This window comes from Leopardus geoffroyi, chromosome C1 (assembly GCF_018350155.1).
Source record: "Leopardus geoffroyi isolate Oge1 chromosome C1, O.geoffroyi_Oge1_pat1.0, whole genome shotgun sequence".
Lineage (NCBI taxonomy): Eukaryota > Metazoa > Chordata > Mammalia > Carnivora > Felidae > Leopardus > Leopardus geoffroyi.
Genome location: NC_059328.1, coordinates 124596650 through 124622528, shown reverse-complemented (window position 1 = coordinate 124622528; position 25879 = coordinate 124596650). Strand labels below are relative to the sequence as shown.

At 40.1% G+C, this 25879-nt stretch overlaps 1 protein-coding gene across 7 annotated transcripts in view; it reads left to right on the top strand.

Annotated features, from left to right (window-relative positions):
* The window catches only part of NCKAP5 (NCK associated protein 5), a 976326-nt gene that overhangs the window by 647755 nt on the left and 302692 nt on the right, over positions 1 to 25879 (top strand). For all 7 annotated transcript variants that reach the window (XM_045479574.1, XM_045479575.1, XM_045479573.1 and 4 more), the window contains one exon: positions 10292 to 10379. In XM_045479574.1, the coding sequence (XP_045335530.1) occupies positions 10292 to 10379 (88 nt within the window). The remainder of the gene's footprint in view (positions 1 to 10291; positions 10380 to 25879) is intronic.

Below are 25879 nucleotides of genomic sequence, written 5' to 3'. Positions count from 1 at the left end.
TGCCAACAGTTGTACAAAAGTAAAATGGAATACCCTTATTTTCAGTAGACATATAGACTAGCATGCATGCACTGAAGTATATTTCTCATTAAGAGAACTCACAATACGCAATTTAAAAATTGCAAACAAGGGGCGCCTGGGTGGCTCAGTCGGTTAAGCGGCCGACTTCGGCTCAGGTCATGATCTCGCGGTCCGTGAGTTCGAGCCCCACGTTGGGCTCTGTGCTGACAGCTCGGAGCCTGGAGCCTGCTTCCGATTCTGTGTCTCCCTCTCTCTGTCTCTCCCCCGTTCATGCTCTGTCTCTCTCTGTCTCAAAAATAAATAAACGTTAAAAAAATTTTTTTTTTAAATTAAAAAAAAAAATTGCAAACAAAAGCAGTAGTTACATTTGAAAATCCCTTCTCCATCAAGCCAAATCCTGCTCCTTTGCCAAAGTGTAGCATGGATCAGTACCTCAAGAGAGGTAGCCTCTTATATCTCTAAACCTCCCTAGCATTTTCTTCTGGCCCTGATGCTGCTGTAGGGTAATTGTTGGCCTGCCTATCTCCCACACTTGGCAGTTTTTCTTTATTTGAGTTTCTAGTAATAGCACAAAGCACACAGTAAGCATGATTATCAAATAAAGGAACAGATAAATGAATGAATGAATGATTGAATAAATGAATGAGTATTCATATCACAAGTGTTATTTTTAAGTTTTCTGCATTTGGAATTAAAATTAGATTCATCTAAATATACTTTTCCCTTTAGTTTTCAACATTGTATATACCCCAAATGAAGTAACTCCACAGTTTAGGGAAGTTCCACTTACCCAGGATCAACTGGTACTCCACTACGTGATTTGGGTAACAGAAGAAGACATGGGATACACACTGGAGCCTTTAACAAGCTAACAAATTAGTTGTAAAACTAAGAAACCTGGACATGAAATTGTTTTAATGATATTTAACAGTGCCAGCTAGTATATGAGTAAGTGTTGTGGGGAGGACATGAGAGTAAGACATAGATTCTCATAGGTTAATGTGAAAGGACATGCTTGTAAAAGATACAGATTCCTGGCTTCCACTCCCAGAGATTCTGATTTACTAGGTCTCAGTTGGACCTGGTAATCTGAACTGCTAATGAGAACCTTTGGTGATTTTCTGCAGAGTGTTCCAGCAAAAATATTTTTCAATGGACTAAGGAGAGACTTCTATGGGCTAGAGTTGTCAGGGAAAAAGGAGGTGAGACTTAGACTGGAACCTGAAAGATGCTTGGATAGGCAAGGAGAGGAAGGAGGGAATCCTTTTCTTATGGTAATTGACAGAAGTGTCTCTATCCAAATAAGAGATGATTATGATGATTGACAAAATGCATTTTTGTGATATCCCACAATTTACTCTGGGAAATAATATGGATGGCATATTACTCTGATGCTTCCTTTTTTCTTTTTTTTAAAATCTAACATAGAAGCAGACTTTAAATTGACTTCTTTTCCCCAGTTTTCACTTTTACTGGTTAAATCTTGACACATTTCTACACTTCAGAGTTTCTAAGGATCAAGCATGCCTGTTACTGCCATATCGTGGATGGTGATGATATTTTAAACAAGGACTATTGGATGAGCAGTAGTAAAACATTAAATAACTCCCTCCACTGACACCACTGAGAAAGTATGTCTTTCATTTTCATTGCCAGTAAAATTTGGAAGGTTACAAAAGTTTTGTGGCAGTGCAGGCTGTTTTTCCATGTTGACAGATATTTACTATAAAATAAGCTGCATCAAAAACATGACTATCCACTGTCACAGTGAAGCTTAATAGTGTGTTCTTCAAAGCAAGGCAGACTTTGAAGGTGTTTATTTGAAGATTCTTCGATCAGAGGAAACACGTTTGTGAACAGTTCAGAAGGCTCAGAGAGACTAATTGCATAGGCTGGCAATCAATTTGGCATGAATGAAAGAAGGGTGACAATCAATATCTAGCTGGGAAGTGAGAGAAGTTTCAGCAGTGACAGCTCAGTTGCCCAGCAGAGGGAGATAAGTAATACCCAATAAGAAAGGTCCAAGAAGACCACTGCTTCTTGCCTTTCTTGTATTTGGACACTGAGTCACCTAGAAACAACTTTGTGTAGTTACACAGGCAGAGTAGACAGTCACTGAGACGTAGTTCCATATATGTCTTCAGTTCTGAAAATACAAGTATGGAAGCCATTATGTTAGCACCAATAACTGGCTCTCTTCTCCTTGCTGGGTTCTCACAAAACTAAATTTATCACCAGCCCTAGCAGTTATTTAGTCCATGTGACTAGTTCTGGCCAATAGCCTTCAAACTGAAGTGAAGTTCTGGGATAAGGTAATAAAAATCCCTATAACATTCTCCAATTTCTCTTTTCCCAGCAATGATGAAAGTTTCATGCTGAGAAGGTTAGAGAAGCCAGAATACTTAAGTTATTCGACTGACAGGGATCTAACCAGGACACTTTTTGCAATAAAAAGGGTGCTATTACTAATTATACTGGTATAATAGACATCAACTGGACTGTCCTGGGAAACCAGGACATAGAACCTCTCTACTCCAGGAGAATAGTTGACTGCTAAGGTGATCAGACCTTGGATCGATAAGAAATTTAGTTATTTTTTAGTCAATGAGCTATTGGGATTGTTTGTTATTAGAGCATAACCTACTGTATCATGACCAATACAGTAAGTTATTCTTTAAACCAGTTGTTGTCTGAAACTTGGAGAGAAGTGCTATATCTCTCTATACTTTTTGGAAAAAGGCAATAAAGGTGGGTGCCTCCATAAAGTATTAGCTTGATTGGCTGATAATCCCAAGGAGCCTGTTCTTTGCCTTTCTAATACCACTGCCGAAGGATCTCTATTTCAAAGGGCCTTGACTTCTAAAAGAACTATCTTTATAAACCACAATGAAAACAAGTGCCAATTTATATAGCATTTTACATTTTGTTTCATTGAATCCTCCTAACATCTCTCTGAGGTAAGTAGAGCTGGCATGAAATATCCATTTTGCAAATAAGGAAACTGAGGCTTAGAAAATGTGATTTTTCTGGGGCACCTGGGTGACTCATTCAGTTGAGCATCCAACTCTTGATTTCAACTCAGTTCATGATCCCAAGGTTGTGGGATTGAGCCCCATGTCAGACCCCATACTGAGCACAGTGCCTGCTTAGGATTCTTTCTCTCTTTCTCTCTCCCTCTGCCTCTCTCTCCCACTTCCTCTCTCTTTCTCTCTCTCTCAGAAAGAAAGAAAGAAAGAAAGAAAGAAAGAAAGAAAGAAAGAAAAGAAAGAGAAAGAGAAAGTTATTTGTCCTAAGTTATATTGCTGATAAGAATATCTACCCCCACACCCATTTTTGCCACTTTAGGGAGTGCCAGGGACTGAGATATACTGACTATATTGTGGCCACAGGAGTTGAGGTTGGGAGAGGATTTGATAACACCACTTCTCTGGATGTGCTATGGTTTTGCCCTATCTACTTGCTTAAGAGAAACCACTCTGAAATATTGTGGATCAAACGCCACAAGAACTATGTGATTTAAATAGCAGGCCCAGTGAAAATGCCCTATGGACATTCATGAGGATTCAGAAGCCAGTTTTATGGATTCATAATGCACTTCTTTGCCAAAATTATACTTTTATTTTTCCAGAAAATTTAATGCTATAGTTCGATTCCAAATGGGGCCAACTGGATTTTCCTGATCTTCTCCTACATACCAAAAAAAAAAAAAAAAAAAAAAAAAAAAAAAGTCACAGATTAGCACCTTTTACTTACTGTGCCTTGTACATTATTAAAATCCGGTGTCACTGTTGATTTAACCTCCCTAACCTTTAATGACTTAACACTTGTCAAGGTCCTCCCCCCGCCAAATAAAAAGCCTTTAAGATATGCAAAATGAGAATCAAATTCAAGATGAGTTTGCCAATGAGAATCAAGTCCAATCATTTCATTCAAGTATTTAATTTTCTCTGGGTCATATCCCAAACAGGTCTGAACTGTGAGAGAACAGAGTATCATATGTTTGATGTATTCTTTGGGGTTATAACTATCTGCTGAGGAGCCAATTACAACTATGGAGAAATGCATAACTTGTCTGAAGCATAGTGAACCTCATCTTGAGTAACACCATTATATTGCTATATTTAAAGTTTCAAAAGTTTAATAATGAATATTAAGAAAGAAATCTTGATTGTCCCGTTCACATTTTATTATTCCTTGACTAAGACAAAATTAGAAAATTCTCATTTTAAGAAATGGAAAAATGATGTTCCAAGTTGATACATGATTTTTCTAGAACAGAATAGCCTCTAATTAAAATTCAGTAATTTTTCTTATGATATATTCAAGTATTTTTTATTATTCATATCAACATAGCTAAAAAGAATAAATAGTGAAGGCCAACAATAAATTGAACTGTCTGCTATCTTCAAAGTTCCCCTAACATTTGAATGCTGAACTATAAAGATCTATCCCTCAAGTAATACATTTATATTAAAAGTACTTATCTTGGCAATTCAAAGTGCTTTCTGAGCTGTATCAGACTCAAAGAACATTCCTGCTTTGGATTACTCGAGAAAATTTTAAAAAGAACTAAATCTGGGTTTGTTTATGAAACTTCATTATACAAGGATAGCTTTAGAAGTTTACTAACTTCTTGATCTCATGAGACTGGACATGGGTGGTTATATTGACTATTAATTATTTTGTATTAATAAGACATCATCATAATAATTAATAATTATTGCATTAATTAAAACCTCCACTCAATTAAGGGAAGTAACCCATTTTACAGACCTCTCAAGGATTCTTGGTATATAGTACAAACCCTACCTTCAAAGTGTTAACCAGTGTTAACCATAGTGAAAGCTGGTGTGCTACACTTCTTTCTGGCACTCACACCCATGGGAGTCTCTCTCTTTTTCTCTCTGTATGAGTATGAACTCTACAGTCACATGAATCCATAAATGCAACTTTGTTTTGCCACCAGTGAGCAAAAACACTTGAGATTTGCCTGTTAACATTCAGGGGATTCCCTTCAACTCCACGTGGAAAATGGGGCTTCTCCTCTGAATGGCATCTCTGCTTCCTTGCCTTCTCCATGTCTGCCTCTCCCCATTCAGCAAGCTCCCAGTGCAGGATCAGCACAAGCCTGCCTAGGAGAAAATTTATGGTGCTTTCTGCTTACATACAGATGGCCCTGAAGAGAATATGATGCAGTAATTCAAATTGGACCAGCACCTTTCGATCTGTTTATGAATGGTGTTGCATCCCCACGAGTGAATTAGAGCACTGTGGTTTCTGGGCAACAGTATTATTCTTGCAAAATTTGTGCTGAATTAAAAATATATATCATCTAGGAAAGAAAGAAGAGATTCTGGCCCTCCGACATTTATCCAGAGTGAGCTTCAGTTTCTGTGAAGTTTTCAGTTATTTTCGCTGTAGATTTACTGTTCCTAACTATAGCAGTGGGGATCAGCAGAGACTAGGGTAAGAACATTAAAGTCACAGTGGACCTGGGGATTGTCCATGCCTACATGCTTAGATATGCTAGCTTCTAAGTGAGGAAACTCTCATTTTCTGAGGAAACAAGTTGGTTCAGTTGGGCAGAACCCTATACTAAACCAGCAAAATTTCCACATGAATGGTTTCCTCTTGGAATTGAAAATTAGTAGGCTTTTCTTTCCACTCCTAAACTTGAAGAAAGCTTTGTACTGCAATTAAAATGGGGAGGTAAAATGGCTTGTTGATCAAAGCAATGGAAGTGGAATGAGAAAAAGAAATTGAAAGCAAGTGATATGAGAGGTCATGCAAAATATGTTTTTTCATTTAGATAATTCTATCCTCTCTGCCCCAGAAGCAGAACACTGGACTGTCTGTGCAGAGGTTAGTCAGCCAGGAGTCCGATGGTGTTAAAGGATGTCCAGGCTGGGGACTGAATCTAGAACCCTGGCCTCATTAAGGTACAGTTCTAGCCATCTAAGCTAATTAGCTTAGCTTAGTTTAGCCTAATACTGACAGTAGACTGCACATTCAGTGTTACAGAAAGAGCAGGGAGTTATTTCTGAGAGATAGCTAGTTTGTTTTACTAATGACCAGGAGCTGGACATTTTAGCCCCAAATGTCAGCGTAAGACTTACCCTCCAGTCTTGCTGGCTCCTCTTATTTGTCTACTTCTCTCTGACCACTCAGATTTACATATTGGTCTGTTTGCAAATCAAAAGGAGCCAAGGGATGGATGAGTGAAGAAACACTTAGATTCATTCATTTATTTAAAAAGAATTTATGGACTACCTATCCCGTAACAGTAGCTATGCTGAGTTGCTAGAGATAAAGTAAGCAACAAGGCAGAGCCACTGACCTCAAGAAACTCGGAGTTTGTTAATAAGGCAGAAATGAATGGATTATGACCTTGCAACCTCTCACATAAGAGACAGTGAGAGAATATTGAGTAATTTCATTGTTTATTTCATTATTAATGTGTTATGTGATTAATCTGCAAGCACCCATTAAAATATTTCTTGAAATATGACTCAGTTCAGCTTTCAGTTGAAAGAGCCCCATCAGTTATCAGTTTGAGTTGGGGAGAGTGGCTTCTTGTTCTGCATTTATTTTGTTCTATTTCTGTCAAAAACTAACCTGTGCTAAACTGAATATCTGATCAGAGGAGTCACAAAAGAACATTTCAGTTTAATGTTCTGCTCAGTATCTAGCGCTTCATGAGGCAAAAACTCCTACATTTATACCTATGGTATCTGAAATACACTGTTGACAAATGAATTTAGTTTTTTTCTCTGATGTGTGTAGAACTTAACTTTTTAAAAATAGTTCTCTTAATATACATTAAAGCTTAAAACATGTCAACAAATGCAGTTAAGGTCTATGTATTTTTCATTGACTGCGACTTGACCAGTATTTAGGAGAAGAAAGAACTTAGTCACAGATTAGACATCCCCCCACAAAAAAAAAAAAAAAAAAAGAAAAAAAAAAAGAAAAAAGAGCTAAAAGACAATGATTAAGGGTGATGCTAAGCCAATCAACAGTTTGTAAAAATAGAAAGAAAAGGAAAGAAAAAAAGAAAATCTCTGCCCACATCTGGCCTGGGAAAAGAAATTGGCTTATTTTTAGCCACATTTGGAAGAACAGATAGTGGAAGTATTTCATGTAAAGGCTGGTAATGCACACCCTCACGCATCAGCTATCAAAATAATAGGATAAAGTAAAATACCATTGGACCTCAAATGACAGTGAATGGTGCTTCACAGTCTTTGATTTTCAGGAAAATGAAGAGAGATGTTTGCTAAATGAGAATTAAAAGAAAGAAGATGTCATCAGGGAATAAATAATCGTATCTTCTCATCAGGTTCAAACTATTTTCTCTACGACCAGATTCATAAAGGTTATGAAAAGATGAGACAAGTTAATTTTTTACCAAAGGTTGGGATGGGTGCCTGCAACTCTGTTCCAAGATATGGCTTGGAAATGTAATTGGTTTCAATTAATCATGAAGTAGTGCCAGAAAATGATGTTCACAGTGTTACTGTGGGTCTTGGCTGCTTGAGAATCTAACAACTTCCTGCCTGCCTCTTTCTCTTTTCTTTTCTTTTTTCTCAACATAAAGCCAAGAAAAATGGGGGAAGGTGAATAGATGTTTTTCTTTTTGATCTAGCAACTTCTGTATGGAACTTTTAATTATACAGAAGAGATAATTCAGCAAGATATGCACTGACAGAGGTATATTTCAACTTATTAAAAGAAGACAAGATTTAATTTTAACTGAATCTAACAAACTTGAGACATATTTTAAACCAAATATTTATAAATGAATGAAATACGGATTGAAATAAGAAAGACCTGCAGCCTCTGTACTGAGGTAGAGAAAATAGACTGATATTTAGGATGCTGGGGGCCAGTCCCTGATCTATCATACACAAGCTACCTGATCTTGAGCAACTCCTCACCATTATCATTACTTTTTTTGTTTATGATAGATTTGACAAACATCATGGAAAATCTGCTACTGTTTGAGAGATAATTTGTTTTTTTCATACAGTGAAATAAAATATTAGAAATTGGCTCTGATCACTTAATATTTCAGAATCTGTGCTTTCTTCATCCCTATTTTTTTTTTTTTTTTTTTTTTTGGTAAATAAATTCAGTTTGTCTCTTCTACAAGATCATGAGCACTCTCAGAGCTTAAGGTCAGAAATGGTGTTTTTGCCTTTTTGGGCTCAACACCCAATAGATGTTCACCATGGTAACTTTTGATTAGAAGTTAAGACTCTTCTTCATTTAAAATCATTTCCTGTATGTAAATAAGATCTAGTGGAAAGTAGCCACTCTTTGATATTCAGGTAAAATGGCTTCATGCTAACCTACCCAGCTAGCTGTGATCCTGTCCGTTAGCCTTTAACGTTTCTGTGTCTCTGCTTCTCATCCACCACATAGATGTAGTGATCTTTTAAAAGTACATTGTAATGATTAGTAGATGAGAATTCTTCAACAAGTTGAAAGTACTGTTAAATTTTATTGGTGTCATTAATAACGTAAGACTTGTGAAAATACAGGGAGCCAGACTTTGCTCTCCTGTTTGGATGCATAAAGAGATGGCTTATATAAATATAGTCACAAATCATTCTTTGAGCGCTCATAATCAATGTCCACTGTCTTCTAAAATTTTGAGTGGATCTTCATGGCATACCCTGTGAAGGCAGAATTTCTCCAATTATAACCTAGACTTGAACTGGCCCAGTTCATCTGAAGTTTCCTCACTCTGCCACTAAGTAGTTTTATGCCATATTAGAAAGTTTGGCATTTGGAACTGTACTCCTTTGTTTACTGTAATGGTCTTGCCACTTCATGAATTCAGTCGCCTCCTGGAGCCCTTAATTTGTCTTGCCAGAAGCTTTTAGTGAGAGAAAGAAGCTGGATGAGCCTGCTTTCCCTCAGGTCTTTTAAACTAGTATCATACTGAGTCACTGAAATACAGTCTTCAGGATGGGACTGATAGAAACAGCCAACTCAGGTTCTGGGCAAGAGAGCACTCACTGTGTTCAGAGCATCCTGCTCAGGTGTCTTCCCCTAAGAGTATGGTCCATGTATCCTCACAGATGGGCCCCAGAGACAAGGTCATCCAAACACAGTTTGAATATACATGATCAATGCCTGGCACAGAGTAACTACTTAATACTTTTTAAAAATGCATTAACAAAGGATTCATATAGCAACTGTCTACTGAGTACCCACTTTATCTGTAGTTGGGGGGAGACACATAAGAAATCTATGACATGGTTTTATACCAAATATTGTAATTAATTTCAGAAGAAAGAACATGCATATAATTTGAGCATTAAAGTGGGGAGTTTTTAAATGATAGAATGAGTGATGTAAAGCATAAGGCTGTAAAAATTCAAGGAAATGTGGAGGGAGGCCGTGAAGATGTTTCTTTGGTAGTGAAATTGAAGTAGATTTTGAAAGATGGATGGAAATGAGAAGATGCAGGGTTTGCCATTTCAAGGAGTAACAACATGAGACAGTGTCTCAAAGTGGAAATGGAAATGTGTTGTTGTTTTTTTTTACTGTTTACTTTTGGGTAATGGGGAATGGGTATTGGAAGTAGGAATGTAAGACAATATAGGATTATAACATACAATATATGTTACATTAGAACCCATAGAAATACTAATTAATGTGCACTAGGCTGTATGTGTAGATGTTTATTATTTGAAAGAATAAAAAATCTGAAGTAATTTAAGTTCCATCAGTAGAGGAATGGTTAAATAATGTATGGTGCATTCACATCATGAAATACCAGAAAGTACCTGAAAAGAATAGATCTTTGTGTGCTGACACAGACCACCCTGGAAAGATGTAACAGTGTGTTAACAGCGAAGATGCATTCATGTAATATTCGTCACCAACTTTGAAAATTGATTTAAGAAAATCAAAGTGGTATTTCAGGAAGATTAATGTGGTGACATTGTGTCAAATGAAAGGGGAGTGATTCAAAGTGAAGAGGGATAGTGGGAGATGTTTTCATGAGTACAAATGCAGGAAGCCAATGATAGGGACCTGAATGGTAAAGACAAAGAGAACTCAGAGACATTCCTAATTTTAAAGGACTTCATGACAGATTCCTAATGGAGGGTATGAAGGAGAGAGAAGAGAAAAGAGATTTCCAGGTATAAGCTTATACTGGAACTATACTGAAGAGATATTCCTACTAACTGGAATAGCCCCATGTTAATCAAACCATCTCTAAAGAAATTCTTTATTTTGTCTGTTTGTTTCTCAGGATGGAAGAAACAGTGCGAAATCTATTGCAGAGTCAAGGGCCTCCAGAGCAGAAAAAAGAAGAAACTGTTAATATAATGGTCTATCAGGTACACCACGTTTCTCACTCTTGGCTGGGCACCAGTTGGCTTGTTTTTCTTGTATTTCTCTAACTCTGTCCTCCCTGACCCAGAGATGAATAAACAAGTATGGTCCAGACCCAGGTGCTGGGGACCATACGGTCACCTCTGCTTAAGGAATCACATACATGTTTATTTAACTCCTTTATATCTTGGACTCTGTGAAACAAATTGTAGATTGGGTCATAGGAAGCTGCAAAAAGTAAGTTTATAGTGAAACAGAGAAACCCATAAAAGTACCATAGTACTTGGGGTACCAGGGTGGCCCAGTCAATTTAAGCATCTGACTCTTGATTTAGGCTCAGGTCATAATCTCACAGTTTGTGAGGTCAAGCCACGCATCAGTCTGCATGCTGACAGTGCACAGCCTGCTTGGGATTTCACTGTCTCTACCTTTACCCCATCTGTGTTCTCTCTCTCTCTCTCGAAATAATTAAATAAAAAGTACGTTAGTGTATACTCCATGGTCAGGGTGATAACAGAGGTATCTGTAGCATTCTCTGGGAATATGGAGGGGAGTGACTCATCCTGTCTGGGAAGTTAAGTGCCATACCTCCAAGAAGGTATGACACTTGGTATATTTCAGAGGTATGACACTTAGGGACCTGAGAGAGAACAGGAGGAAGGATGTTGCCAACAGCAGGGTAGCCTAGAGAAAGGTACAGTAGTGTGAATTTGCATGGCAGGCTCAAGAAGAATAAGAATTTCAAAGTAAGTAAATAATGGCCTGATGAGATAAAAATCTTGATGGTGAGACTGGGGGTACTCAGAAGAGCTGGATGAGGTCATGCTTGTATGTTGTGCTCATGGGTGTGGCCTTGCACCTTGGGCACTGTAGAGTCAGAAGAGGTCCAAGTTGGTAAGTGGTAGACAAAGTGGCCAGTCACTGTCTTCTGATCATCCTCATTCCATGGTTCTGTAACACATCAAAGCAGCCAGCATGGTAAGAAGAGCTTCCGATCTGAGCACGACCCAAGTTGGCCACACAGATGAGACGGCTCTGGCAAGGTGGGAAAGGGAAATACACAGAAAGAGTACAGGCACCTGACAGAGAAATTGAAGACTTTTACTGGAAATCACTTAAAATCACAAATAGAGACCTGCTATCCATTGTACAACTAAGCATAGGGAGCCCCAACAGCTAAATAAGGCAAGGAAATGGGCAGAAACTTGGGGTAAACACTGGGCAACCCTAGATTTTTTTCTGACTAAAAAGCAAGAGTGTCTGGGGAGGCACGCATGGAAACCTGTCTGGTAAAGATCATGTCACATGATTTTCCCTCAGTGTATGGATTCAGGAGTCTACAACCCAACTTGTTATGAAGAAGATCAGAAGGGACCAGATAATAAACGTCATAGTATTACACGAAGTTAAGAAATCTAGGCATGGTTAGCCTTAAGAAGTGTGTGCACTAAGTAGTTGACTCTTGAAGCATACAAGGCTACTTTATGATAAGGGGGACATCTGTTCTCCAGCTCCAGGGACAACAGTGCAAGCCATTGACTTAAGCTACCAGAGAAGAGATGAAAGTTAGCTCCAAAAAAACAGTAGGAAAAAAATATCACTAACGTCCATTTCTAGGGAAAGGGTTTAGATTCTTCTCGAGGGGTGGTCTTTACACAAGGAATGCCTGCCCAGCTCTTCCTGATGTGTGGTCACCCGAAGTTAGGATAAGGATTTAAGTCCTCCTCACTCTAAAGTTTTCCCAAGTATTAGTTGTGCTTTGGTAGAAAATGGAGGTACAAGTAAAACAGGACTTGGTTCTGCATTAAGTGGTTCTGTGCAGCCTAAAAGAATCTGAAACATAAGTCATTTGTTCCTCCTCAAGGTAACACCAGGCTTTAGTTAGAGCTAAATAATTCAGTGTTGCTCTTATGCTTTTCCAGATCTCCTCATTATGGGGCACTTAGCATCAGAATTCATTTTGTGAAACTGGAAGCTACTTAGAAAAACAGATACAGTTTTAAAAATGTTATTTAAATGATTTCCTCTCTATAACCCAGTCTGCTGGATTTGAGAAATTAGCTCCTCTCTCTTGGGAGGAGACAGTTACTAAGTCGAATTCATGCAACATGGAAGGGATTTTTTAGTCATTGCTCTAATTGGCCTGTGGCTCATTGTCTGGAAAATGGGAGAGAGACATGGGCTGTATGATCCATAAAAGTCACTTATACATTCAAGAGATATCTATTGAGCTTGTAGTATGTACCAGGCACAACCTTGTTCTCTGAGGGTTCTAGGAACACAATGAAGAGAAGAGAAAGAAGAGTGTTGCTGGTTGGCACTGAGTCCCAAGAAGGTCCTTGTCATGTCACTGATTCTAGTCTAAATATGGCTGAGGGGCCCCAAGAGGGTGTGCAAGATGTATATGGCGGTCTCAGTAGAGCACACAGTTAACACCTCCTTGTTTTAGGTAAGAGTTGGAAAATCTATTACTTCATAATCTGGGGTGCTATTAGCACACCTGACTCAGATTTTCCAACTGTGAGAATTCTCTGACAGGAGCTGGAGGCCCAGGGAAAGCTAAAGCCCATGGGAAAGCTGGAGTTTGGTTCATTTTCCATCGTGGAAGTGTTTATTCTGAGGCTTTTATCACTGAGTTAATATAATAATAGCAGAATAATAGCTTCCTGTGTTCCAGACCCATGGTAATTGCTTTGCATGCATTAAAGGGTGGTCATATTTTGTTCTAGGGGTGTGTTCCTGGAGACCTCTCATAATTTGTTACTTGTATTGTTTCTAACTTGCATAATTCAACATGGGTTCCCGCAAAGGACAAGTGGGTGTTTCTGTTCAGCAGCTGAAGCAGACCCACCATGTGGCAGCCAGTGGTTCACAGTTTACCAGCTTTACCATTGTGCAATCCTTGACTCATTTTTTTTTTCAATATATGAAATTTATTGTCAAATTGGTTTCCATACAACCCCCAGTGCTCATCCCAACAGGTGTCCTCCTCAATACCCATCACCCACCCTCCCCTCCCTCCCACCCCCCATCAACCCTCAGTTTGTTCACAGTTTTTAAGCCTTCACTCATTTTTAATTTGGAGAATTGTCATGGTTTCAAGGTTTGTGCATGAAGTGACATTAGTAACATTTTTATGTGCCTAGTTTCACATGCACCTAACTCAGAGTCCCATTAAATGTAACTAGACTGGAGCGCATTCATTCCCCCAACAGTTGTGTCACTATTGCTCTCTTATAGATAGGACATAGGCTTAGAGAGCTGAGCACTTGCCCAAAGATGCACAGCATGAAATAGCCTAGGAGCGCCTTGACTCCTAATCGGTCTGTCTCCATGCCCTTGGCTCTTCACAAGGAGTTCCAGAGAGATTACATATGGGGCCCAAGTTACCCAGCTCATTGTTGGAACCTGAATCTAGGTCTTTCCCTTTTTTATTCAGAGCTCTCTCTTTTTGTTCATTTGCCCATTCATTCAAATGACAGGCACACATTTACTTTTTATCTAAGTGTTTTGGTTTCCTACTTCAGCTATTATAAACTTAGTGGCTTAAAACCACACAAATTTATTCTCTTATAATTCTGGAGGTCAAAAGTCTATACTAGTGGTGCTGGAAGGATAACATTCTTTCTTGATGCCTCAAGACAGAATTGATTCCTTAGTTTTTCCAGATACTAGCAGTCCTTGGTTTATGGTTTTTAACTCCACCTTCAAACTAGGCTACTCCAAACTCTGGTTGCATTGTCGTGTTTCCTTTTTCTGAGTTTGACCCTCCTCCCTTCCTCCCTCTTACAGAGATCCTGTGATTACGTGGGGCACATCCAGGATTATCTCCCCATCTCATGATCCTTCATTTAATCACATCTATAAAGTCCTTCTTGCCACATGAGGTGCCATTGCCACAGATTTTAGGGACTGGGTTGTGGACATCTCTGGTGGGGGGGGGCAAGGGCATTGTCTGTCTGTCACACTAAGTAACATTAACCCAGCAGGCTGGAAGTTCCTAGCCAACAGCAAGCTAAGTGCTGGAGATACAACAGCAAGCTAAGTGCTGGAGATGCCTGCCTCACAGAGGCCTTTTCCTGGAAAGCTCAATTTATAAGATGCTGGAGAGTAGGGAGGGAGGGAGGGCAAATAATGAAATACATGCAACAGTGTGATAGGGGCCAAAAGAGCAGCCTGCATAGATGGATTCTGGGAACACACAGGAAGATGCCACCAAACTTACCACACTGCTCTTCCTGGAGGCGCTTTCTCCTGACTAGGACTTACGTTTAATAATCTGTTTTCCCTTTGTTTATTTATTTATTTATTTCTGTCTCTGTTGTCTCTTGAAGTGGAATCAGGAGTCATGAGCTTCTTCCTGAGTCCTACAGCCTGCCTTTCTCAGAACACCTTATATCCCTAGTGTTTTAATACGACATCTAACTGTTAGGACACATAGGACACACATGTGCTTTATAGTTTACAAAGGGCACAGAATGGATCTCATTTTTTTCATTCCATCAGTCTCTAAAATAGATATTATCATGCTCCTTTCTAAGGGTGAGCCTGTTTCACCTTTATGTCTAAGAGGCCTGATTCAACTCTGGCAAATGCTCAGTGGTAAAACTGGAGATAGATCATTGAGTTTCCTAAATGAGATCTATGGAATTAAACTGAGCCCTTGTCTGTGGGACAGTTTGATGGTAGGGTGGGGAATGAGCACACTCTAAAGCCCCCCAGCTCACAGAATCACTGTCAAAATACAAAATAAATAAATAAGTGTAAGTAAACTGAGATAAATTAGTAATTCCGGTAGTGTTCACGCCTGTCATCTCTTGGGTAGGAAAGCCACATGTGTAAGAGAAATAGCATCATTGTGTGTACGTAGGGAAAGCGCTAGACCTGGCACATAGGACAGTCTCATTTCGCTGGCAGGAAAGGGAAAACTTAAAGATTGTCCGTGGAGGAACCTGAACAAGTAGAAACAGCTGCAATTTCTCCTCTGTTTTGTTTCTTTCTCTAGCTCATTCACTTTAAGCGTCTAGGGTTTTCTTATGTGTCATCTTATGTTTTCTCATCACCTGGGTCACCATGTCATTTAGTGAAGTAAGAAAAGAAATCATGATTAGACATGAAAGGGAGGTGGGATTAAGCATAGATGAAATGGAGCAGTTGCTTGAGAGGGGCGTCATTTCCTCTGCTTCAGCCATCAGAATATTTAACAGAAAAAAAGGGGGGGGCAGACAGGGGGCACCTGACTGAGTCTGTAGAGCATGCAATTCCTGGTCTCAGGGTTGTGAGTTTAAGCCCCATATTGGGTATAGAGAGTACTTAAAAATAAAATCTTAAAAAAAAAAAAAAAAAGACTCTTTAAGACAGGAAACCTGACTGAGAAAGGATAATCCTACCACTGCTAATGAATTACCCCGGGTACAGGCTTCTGGTGTCTGTAGCAGCCTGGGGTGCCTTCTTGTCGCAGCTGGTAGGCTTCCTGTCCTGCTTCTTCATATGGAACACAGACTGAACCTACAGTAGCTACAAAGAAGACAGTGGCTGGAAAAGCAGGAACTTCGATGAGAGGGGGGAAAAGACCTGCATGTGGGTACAACTTCCACCACTAACAAGACTTGGGACCTCAGATGGTCACCTAAACTCCCTGGGGTCCTCGTTTTTCTTATTTGTAAGAGAAGAGGTGTTGAACCAGATGAGACATCACAAATGCAATACCTACATTATAACAAATCATGTAAATGGCCCAAGTGGACCAGGTATGAGAAAGGTCAAATCTTCTCTAAGGGTTCACGTTCTATTTTTCTACTTTCGGTAGGGAAACAGGTACAGAGAGAGGTTTTTGTGGGTTGATTTGTTTGTTTTGTTAAAAGACAAAAGCCTTGCTTTTGAAAACTGTGCACTGGCAACCCACACCCGGTTTAATGCCAAAGGGCGTTCAGGAGTGGTGGAGACAGTGGCACCCTGAGAGCCTCTGTGTGGTCTCAGGGAAACAGTCCCACCCAGAATCACCAGTGTGGGCAGGTGGCCTTATGTTTCAAAGGAAGATCGAAGTTCAAATTTTTATGGGTTTTTTAGTCTTAAATAGTGGCTTAGTTTTTTATACATGGACTACATAAAATATGCTAGTCTAAAGCCAATCCTCAAAACAGAAAGAGGATTTCTAGGGTTTCTTCTTGCTCTTAGAACTCTGGGATTTTGACACTTCTTTGCGGTCCTGCATGGCTTGGCCTACGCAGAGTATGGGCACCAAGTGCCTCTAGCGACGATATGCACTCTGACCTACTGCTGGCCAACACTTGCGGAGCACCTACTATGGATGGTCGTATTCTAATCATTTTACAAGGGTGAACACACTGGATTTTCACAAGAACGCTTTGAAGTAGGTACTATCATTTTCCTTATTTTACAGAAGATGAAACTGAGGCACAGAGAGGTTAAATTACATATTACCAAAAGTTACACAGTACCTTTGTTAGGTTGCCTGAGCTCTTTTGTACCCTTTTAGCAGAGTGAGTAGATCACCATAACAATGGAATGTAGCCTTGTTTCCAAAAGGTGCCTAAGTCATTGTCCTAGCAGAGAGCACATTGCATCAGTGTCTGAGTCTCCCTCTCTATACCCCTTTACTCTGTCCCACCTCCGTGGAGAGCCCTGAACTGTGTGTTTTCTTTTCTTTCCTTTTCTTTTCTTTTTTTTCTTTTCTTTCCTTTTTTTTCTTTTCTTTTCTTTTCTTTTCTTTTCTTTTCTTTTCTTTTCTTTTCTTTTCCTTTTCTTTCCTTTCCTTTCCTTACCTTTCCTTTCCTTTCCTTTCCTTTCCTTTCCTCTTCTTTTCTTTTCTTTTCTTTTCTTTTCTTTTCTTTTCTTTTCTTTTCTTTTCTTTTCCTTTTCTTTCCTTTCCTTTCCTTACCTTTCCTTTCCTTTCCTTTCCTCTTCTTTTCTTTTCTTTTCTTTTCTTTTTTAAGTTTATTTATTTATTTAGGGAGAGAGCACACACATGCTTGAACGCAAGCAGGGGAGGGACAGAGAGAGAAGGAGAGAGAGAGAATCCCAAGCAGGGTCTGCACTGTCAGCCAGGAGCCTGACACAGGGCTCCATCTCAAGAAACATGAGATCAGGACCTGAGCCAAGATCAAGACTCAGACAGATGCTCAAGCAACTAGGCACCCCTGAGTTGTGTGTTTTCTGAGTCCAGCTCCATTATTTCCAACTATGGCTTATGTTCAGTCATTGATGCTGTAGATTGTGTTTAAATTTTTTTTTTTTCAACGTTTATTTATTTTTGGGACAGAGAGAGACAGAGCATGAACGGGGGAGGGGCAGAGAGAGAGGGAGACACAGAATCGGAAACAGGCTCCAGGCTCTGAGCCGTCAGCCCAGTGTAGATTGTGTTTAAAGCAATCTAGTGTGTTACCCAAATCATTTCCATTTGAAGTGATTTAATTGAAAATCAAAATGACTTTTCCTTAAGCAGTTCCTTCAAAGTATTATTCTCAGATATGATGAACCAGGTGATGGCTTGGGGAAAGGGATCCTTTCTAGTTATCCTAAAATCTGTCAGTCATCAAGAATATATCCAGACCCTTTTATGTACACAGAAAGCACCTGACATAGGCTAGGATTTAGCTCAAGACCTGCCCAGCACAGATGTTATTTATTTCACAAATTAGAATTCTTATCAGGAGTGGGAAAGTTTTGACTTTAAACTTCACCTCTTTTCCCTGTAATGACTGAAGCAAATTCAAAAATTTCAGTGTACTCAGGCAGGGCACGTGGGTGGCTTAGTCGGTTGGGCGTCCCACTTCTGCTTGGGTCATGATCTCGCAGTCTGTGGGTTCAAGCACTGTGTGGGGCTCTGTGCTGACAGCTCGGAGCCTGGAGCCTAGAACCTACTTCTAATTTTGTGTCTTCCTCCCTCTTTTCCCCTCCCCCATTTGTGCTGTGTGTCTCTCTGTCTATTTCTCTCTCTCAAAAAATAAACATTAAAAAAATTCAGTGAAAAAAATTTCAGTGCACTAGAAAGAAAAGCTAAGTTCGAAAAATTATATTAAACAATCGATTACAAAAGTTACCTTTCTAAGAAAGCTCTTTTCAATAGCAATATTCCTAGTGTATTTCAAGTGTGATATTTTCAAACTTTTAACATAAAACCATTTTTCATGAATATATGTAAATGCAAGGCAAAATTGAAATACCTGTGATTTTTAGAAGCTACAAGTTTCCTGGCTCCATTTCCTGGCTGAGTCGCAGAATCACCTGAAGGAATCATAACAGACTGAGCTCTCCGGACCCCTCTTTAGGATGATCTCTTTCATTTTGTCATTTTTTTTCCCCAAGTTTGGTGAGTCATTTTGACTCTTCTGGTCCATCAGTATGTTGGGAACCTGTGAGGTACTTTAGTATCCATCCATTCCACCACCCCTGTTCCCACAGTTTGCAAAGGAGAAAACAGGAGTTGAGGTTCAGAGCCCCATTCTCAGCCCAGTGCATGCATATGCATCTATACTGATTCTTTCATGCACAGTATTTATCTCAGTAAGCGCTCTGGCAGTTAATTAGCCAAGAGAGCTGAATTCTTTAGAACTCTTTAAAGAGCTTGTTTGTAATTCATACAAGTGATTTAGAAAAGTGCGGTTTTTTTCCTGTTCTTTTTTAATCTAAATAGAATGTGGTAAACAAATGCAAAAACAGATCAAAAGTGAGTACCTTCTGTGAGTGCATACCAGCTGGAAAAAAAAATGATTTAAAATTCTATTGAGTGTTGATAGAGGGCTAAGTCTTTGCATAGGCATTTATAAAACTATAATACACAATGGAATATGAAATATTTTTATTGAGCTTTTTTATGTATGTCTGTGACCTGTAATCTCAGGAAATCTCAAATGCCTTTGATTCCGCTTTAAGAAATTTGGCCTTTTCTTTGAATTGCTGTGAACTTTGAGTAGCTGCTGAAGTGAGTAATGGTAATAAAAGGAGTATTTTTATTGTGTGTTAAGTCTTAAATGGCTGAAACTGCTCCTCGAGGAAATGGTTTCCTTCCTCTTTTTGTCCTATTCTGTATTGTTTTAAGCAACATCTTCTATTCAGATAGTAAATTTAGGTAAAGGAGACAGGATTTCTCAAAACCAAAGTGTGTGATGAGGTTCAGGACAGCTAAGAACATTGTCTTTCATAAAATCATTTTCTCTTTGAAATTATTCCATAAGAATTTATGATTTTGCACTCTACAGAAGACTTTCCAGAATTCCAGAAGTTTTCAAAACAATCTCATATGGTGACATCTGACTGAGGAGAGCATTCACCTATGAAATGCCAAAGTCATATTAAATACTTTGAAAGGAACAGAGGCTTTAAATAATAGCACTCAGAGTTTAAATAACTACCTCCGTTCTTCTCGGGAATTTAAATTCCCTGGTTTAATGGGTTCTGACTCGACTTTCTCATTCTCCGTTTCTGTCTAAATTTTGTGCTCAGACATGAACACTTTCTCTGTTAGATGTTTTGACCCTGAACAGAACTCTTACCAAGTCAAAGCAGAATATGGTCTCTCTGTTAAAACAAATGTAACTTAAGAATAAAATGGTGCCCTGGAGAAGCACCTTCTCTTCATACAGGTGAGCTGATTATTGCCAATGAACTTGAGAGCTGCTCTCCTCAACTCATCTCAGGAAGGGCCACACTTTACTTTGGAATACCCAGTACATGTCTTAGGTCAAAAGTTTCTGTAGGTAGAAACCAAAAGATGTTGCCCTTTAGTAAGTGTGTAGCTCATGCAGACACTTTGGGTAGTTCACATCATTAACCAGGCACATCAGTTCTTTCTTCCTCTTAGAAATAAATGAATTTGAACAGAGCAAAATCACAATGATATCAGTCCGTGAGCTTTGATCCTATTTTCTTAACTCACCTGAAGGAATAAAACTGTAATTTTCTTTGTTTTAGGACTTGGATAAATGCCTTTTAAAATGGAGATAAAATAATCTGTGGGGGCAAATGTACACTTTTGGAATTAGGAAATAGTTAAGAAAGAAGTGGAAAGCATCTGCTGGACAACACACACACACACACACACACACACACACACACACACTCATTACTGAGAGCTCCTGTACAGTAACCTTTCAGCTGTATTGTCCTTATCGATTTCATCTGCACACCAAGCACTGCAATGCAATGAAGAGGAATCACGGTGTGTGGGGTGAGAGGAGAGTGGTCGGCTAGGAGTCTGCTGTCTGCATTGAAGTCATTGCAGGATTCAGGTGTTAATTGGCCTGTCCAACATGTCTGAGGAGCAGAACCACAGTCCTTGCAGGCTCAGGAGCTTGTCTTTGCTCTCTGTACAGCAATTTCTGGGCTCGAGAATTCTGGCCCACTTCCAGAATGTGTCTTTCCCAGAACTCAGCTGAAAGACATGGGGTTAGGCTGTGTTCTAGGTCTCAACCTGCCTGAGCCTTGACCTAGAACCTGTTATCCAGCAGAAGAGCCTTGGCCTTGGTGTGTTTAAAAATGTCTCCAGGTGATTCTAACGTCACTAGCATTGCTAAAGGGCCAACTCTGTGGTCTTGGAGATCTTTTCTAGCCAGCCCAACTCTGTGAAGAGCAGTGGAGGAAGTAGCATCATAAGGACATTTGATTTATAGGTGGAGGGGAATGTAGAAGGTCAACGACAACTCAATGATTGCTTTCCCTCCTGCTCCTACTTTTCTATTGCCTGGAACAAGAGGTTACTGAAGCTGAGAATGCTAAAGACCTATGCCAGCTGTGCCAGTGCCCAAAGGCAGAGGATTTGCCCCCTGTGCACTGGGCTTGGTAAGTCCTCAGGCTCTCAAAGGGTGGAGATAGTGGAGAAGTTCAATGAAAATGCATTGCCCCCTCCATCCCATGTCAGTCTGTTGGCCCCTCATTCTAATAGAGATGCAAACAGTGCTCGGTGTTTCTCCCTTTTCCTGTGTAAGAGCTCATTCAGATTAATAATGGGAAGAAACAGTCTGAGGAGAGGAAAGTTGTGGATCATGAAAAAGGATGCTGTGAACTCTCAGCAGCTCCTCACTTTCTAGAGACTATGCATATAAAGGATTATGGTTGGAGAACATATGAAGGGGAATTAAAGACAAAGTTTCGGGGTCAGATAGACCTGGGAGCGGATCTCATTTTTCTCACTCAGTTTTGTCAGCTTGGGCAACTTAACGTGAGTCTCCCATTTCTCTTCTCCATAATGGGCCTAATAAGGCTAACTAGAAAGGCTGCCGTTTTTAAAGTGCTTCCCCAGACGGTTCATCTAACAACTGGGGATAGCACATGGTAACGTGTTCAGCACATGTTACGTATTCAACACACAGTCGCTAGTATTCTTATGACACTTGTAGCCCTGTCTACTCGTCCATTCTTTCTCTTCACACAGGCAGATTGTCCTCTTACCCTGCCCCCACTCTAGTCTACCTTAGTGGCTAGCGCCATGGAGGCTATTGAGAACCTAAAAGTTCAGAATTGGAGAAAATGATGGAACGCTTAGAAATGTCAACATTTCAAGAGTGCTGAACCCAGGTCAGGTTCCCAGATAGGGCTGGCCTTTGTGGTAATATCTCCTCCTACTACACCATCTGTCATCCCCAGACCCTATCTGCCAACATTTTCTCCCTTAGATATGGTTCTCTGAAATTCCATCCATTAAAGCACCATCCCATGTCAGAAATAAAGATTCCAGAATATAAAATACTCAAGGGAAGATCATTCACATGTTAGTGTGAACTGGTTAAATCTGTGGGCTTTGTTCTTACTGCTTGTCTCAGAACACTGGAATTTAGGATGTGGGGTTTAGAGTGGAAGGGGAAAGGTAAACACTTTTTCTAAAGGAATTTAGGAGTTTATAAGCCTCTGGGTTAAGTCTGGGTGAGACTCCCTCTTGACCAGGAGCTCCAGGGAAGAGAGTTGTTATGAAGTAGCATAGGGATAAAGAAGTGAAGAAAAAAAGGAGCAAATGCAACTTGCAAATTACAGCCATCATTTCTCTGGTTTGCCAGGCATCATATGCATACAGAGGAGAGAGAGGAAGCATTGTTCCTCTTGGCCCTCCCCCCCTCGTACTCTCAGGGCTCAGACCTCAGGCTGATACTATCAAAATGAACTATTGAAGTCGTGGCCTGCTGTCCCAGCACCATTTACTGCATGTCCTTTGTGGACTGTACCAAGTGGCAAACTGACAGGTTGGAAGGAAATTTAGAGCAAGCTCATTGAACTGGGGTCTTACAATGGCTTATATTCTTCCCTTACCTGTTTAAATGAATAGCCAAGGATAGATCCTCATTCATGATGATTGCATTGTTTTGTAAACAGATCAAAATGCATTTTTCCAGGCATGTTTCTATTTGGTTGGTTTGTCATTCTCTCCCAATAAATTTTGTTTTTGAACTAAATTAATAAATTAGCACAATCAGGGGCACCTGGGTGGCTCAGTTGGTTAAACGTCCGACTTTGGCTCAGGTCATGATCTTGTGGTTTGTGGGTTCGAGCCCCGCTTCGGGCTCTGGGCTGACAGCTCAGAGTCTGGAGCCTGCTTCAGATTCTGTGTCTCTCTGTCTCTCTGCCCCCAACACCCCCATGCTCATGCTCTGTCTGTGTCTGTTTCTCAATAATAAATAAATGTTAAAAATTTTTCATAGAAATAAATAAATTAGCACAATTAAATCCATTTTTCCCCACTAATACCAAGCTTACATCTTAGTCTGAGTAAGTAAACTTCTGTGGTAATTATAAGTGATGGTCTGAAAACAATTTCATTGCAAGTATGCTCTTACAACCTTTTTATTTCATTTACAAAATAACTTGTAAATGTATTCCTACGATCTGAATTAGGTTGTATTTCTCTTGGGTCACTATATTTAACTTGTCTAGCCCTACTAGTGTATTTTTTCTTTTCCATTAATTCTTTTTTTATATAAATGTTTATGTATTTATTTGAGAGAGAGAGTGCGTGTGAATGCACCTGAGGGGGGGGGGGAGAGGTAGAGAGGGAGGGAGAGAGAATCCCAAGGAGACTGTATACTCAGTACTGAGCCCAACACAGGGCTGAATCTCATGACCACGAGATCACGACTTGAGTTGATATCAAGACTCAGATACTTAACCAAACTGAGCTACCTAGGCACCCCTCCACGAATTCTTATTACCTATTTTTCCCAAACATCTAGACAACACTATTAGAGAAACAGTAGTGAAAATTGCCACAGTAACAATTAATATTCTGTTTTACAGTGTAGACTTTCACAACACCATCTCATTTGATCCTCACATTAACCTCTCAAAATAGAAAATACAATAAGTTCATGTTCACTTTAAAGGAAATGAGTTTGACAGAGGCACTTGACTTTCTAAAGGTCATACAGCATTAGGCTCCAGTCAACTTAGCCTCTTGATTCCAAGTCCCATAGTCTTGCAGGGGTAGCATTAATTACATTCTACACCAGTGGTTCTCACATTTGGCTATGCCTTGAAGTCATCTAGAGAGTTTTAAACATTAGTGATATCCTGGTTCCACCTCAGAGATTCTGATTTAATTGATCTGGTGTGTGTTCTGGGCACCCAAAATTTTAAATCTCCCCAAGTCAGTTCTAATTCATAGTCTGGGTTGAGAACCACTACACGACTAGGCATTAGATTCAGCTATATGTTTCTCTTTTCTTGCTCATCATGCTAAAGCATCCTGCAGCCAGGGTCTTGTTTTCATTATCCTGCCACCAGCATTTCCTCCGGAGTAGCTGACCTGGTCCTTTTTGCTTAGGAGGCATGTTGACCTTCTGCAGAATGTGGGAGGTGGGTTGGTCCTTGAAAGAAACTAAAATTCAGATAAATGGAGAGATCCTTTGCTTCAGTGGATACTGTGATGAGAGACAGCTGAGGATTCTGGGAACTCCAGTGAGGTACAGCAGAGGATTTTGGATATTCCAGTGAGGTTCAGCAATGGATTATGGGTATGCTGACAAGAGGCACCAGAGGATTATGGGTGAGTTTAAAGCCTTTAAAGAGACCAACAGCCTGGGTCCAGATCCCGACTGAGCCATGCAAGCTGTAATGACTGAGGATTGACTTAACCTCTTGAGGTCCTAGGGGCCTTATTCCCAGTCATATTCAGTCTGTGGATTTATAGTGAGCTCTTTGCTGGGGAGGCAGCGGAGGGGTAGAAGGCAGGCCAGGATTGTTGGGAGAACATGAGGGCACTGAGACAGCTGGGTCCGTGAGCCACTCAGGAAAATAACCGGAGCATAGTGTAGGTCCAGCTTGGAGATCTCAGCCTGGAAGGAGTGAGTCCTAGTGCAGAGGTCTGAGGAAACAGTAGTGTCAAGGAAATCCCTGCTGGTAGGAAGACCCTGCTGGAAATGGAAAACCATTTCACTTGCATAAATAGGAAGGAATCATGGACACAAAGAAAACAAGACATGATTCTAAATTCACCCTAATTAGTGTTGCCTATTAACTGAGCTTGAGGCCTATTTTCCTTTTGTAAAGTTCAAACAATTAGCAAGTTTTAGAGAGTTACCGAACTAAGACTTTGTCCTTGGCATAATGAAAGGCAGGCCCTGGAAAGACAGTATAAACTTGGCAGAGAGGATGTAAACAGCCAGAACCCAGGGCTGATCCTCACAAGGAACTCCTGGAACCCCTCTCATCCCAACAAGTTCAAAGCCTTTCATTTGGAACTGAATTTCCAGAATGGCCTGAAGCGCAGTTGCTTCTGACACTTTTACCAGCATCTGGGATAGTTCTGGGTGCACAAAATCATCTGAGTTTCATGGCATGTCACACTGTGAAACTGGCATGCTTACTGTGTTGTGTAGCCAGAGTTATGGGCAGAATGCTTCAGGGTTAGTGTTTGTGGTGATGGGGAGAGTCTATAAACTGGTTTTCTGGTATCTTGGAGACGAGGGCTGCTTGGAAGGGGTTGGATAATCTCATTATTAGTGTAATCAAGAACATAGGATGTGTTTGCCAGCTGTTCATTGTCATGTGGCTGTGTACAAGGTGGCCAGTCTCTGCTGTCCATATTCTCTAAGAGAACAGTTGCTGTGTGACACAGGAAGGTGAGTCATAGTGTAGAGATGTACAGGATAGTTAGCAAGTCTAAGGTGCTCAGGAGGAAAGTTACCTCCAGTATCTAGCCACTGCATTTTGCATGTGAGAAAATGGTGTCACAGATAACCAAAGGGGTTTCACAAGGCCACACTGCCCGGGAGCAGCAGACCTGGAACAAGAAACCAGGTCCGTGGCTAGTTTTATATTTTTTTTTCCTTCCCTGTGGCAACAGGGGAGCACTAAGATGACCTGAGGTGGGATCTAGAAGACTATTTGTCAGGGCAAGTTGGAAGACCTGTAGGAGAGGCGTTTGTCTCGGGAGCCACAACTTGCCCAGTTCGATATTCTTTAAATGCACAGTGACTTTGCATGAAGAGTGTCTATGCAAGTTTGTGATGCATATGTATGTTTATATATTTATTTATATTTATATTTAAATATATATTTA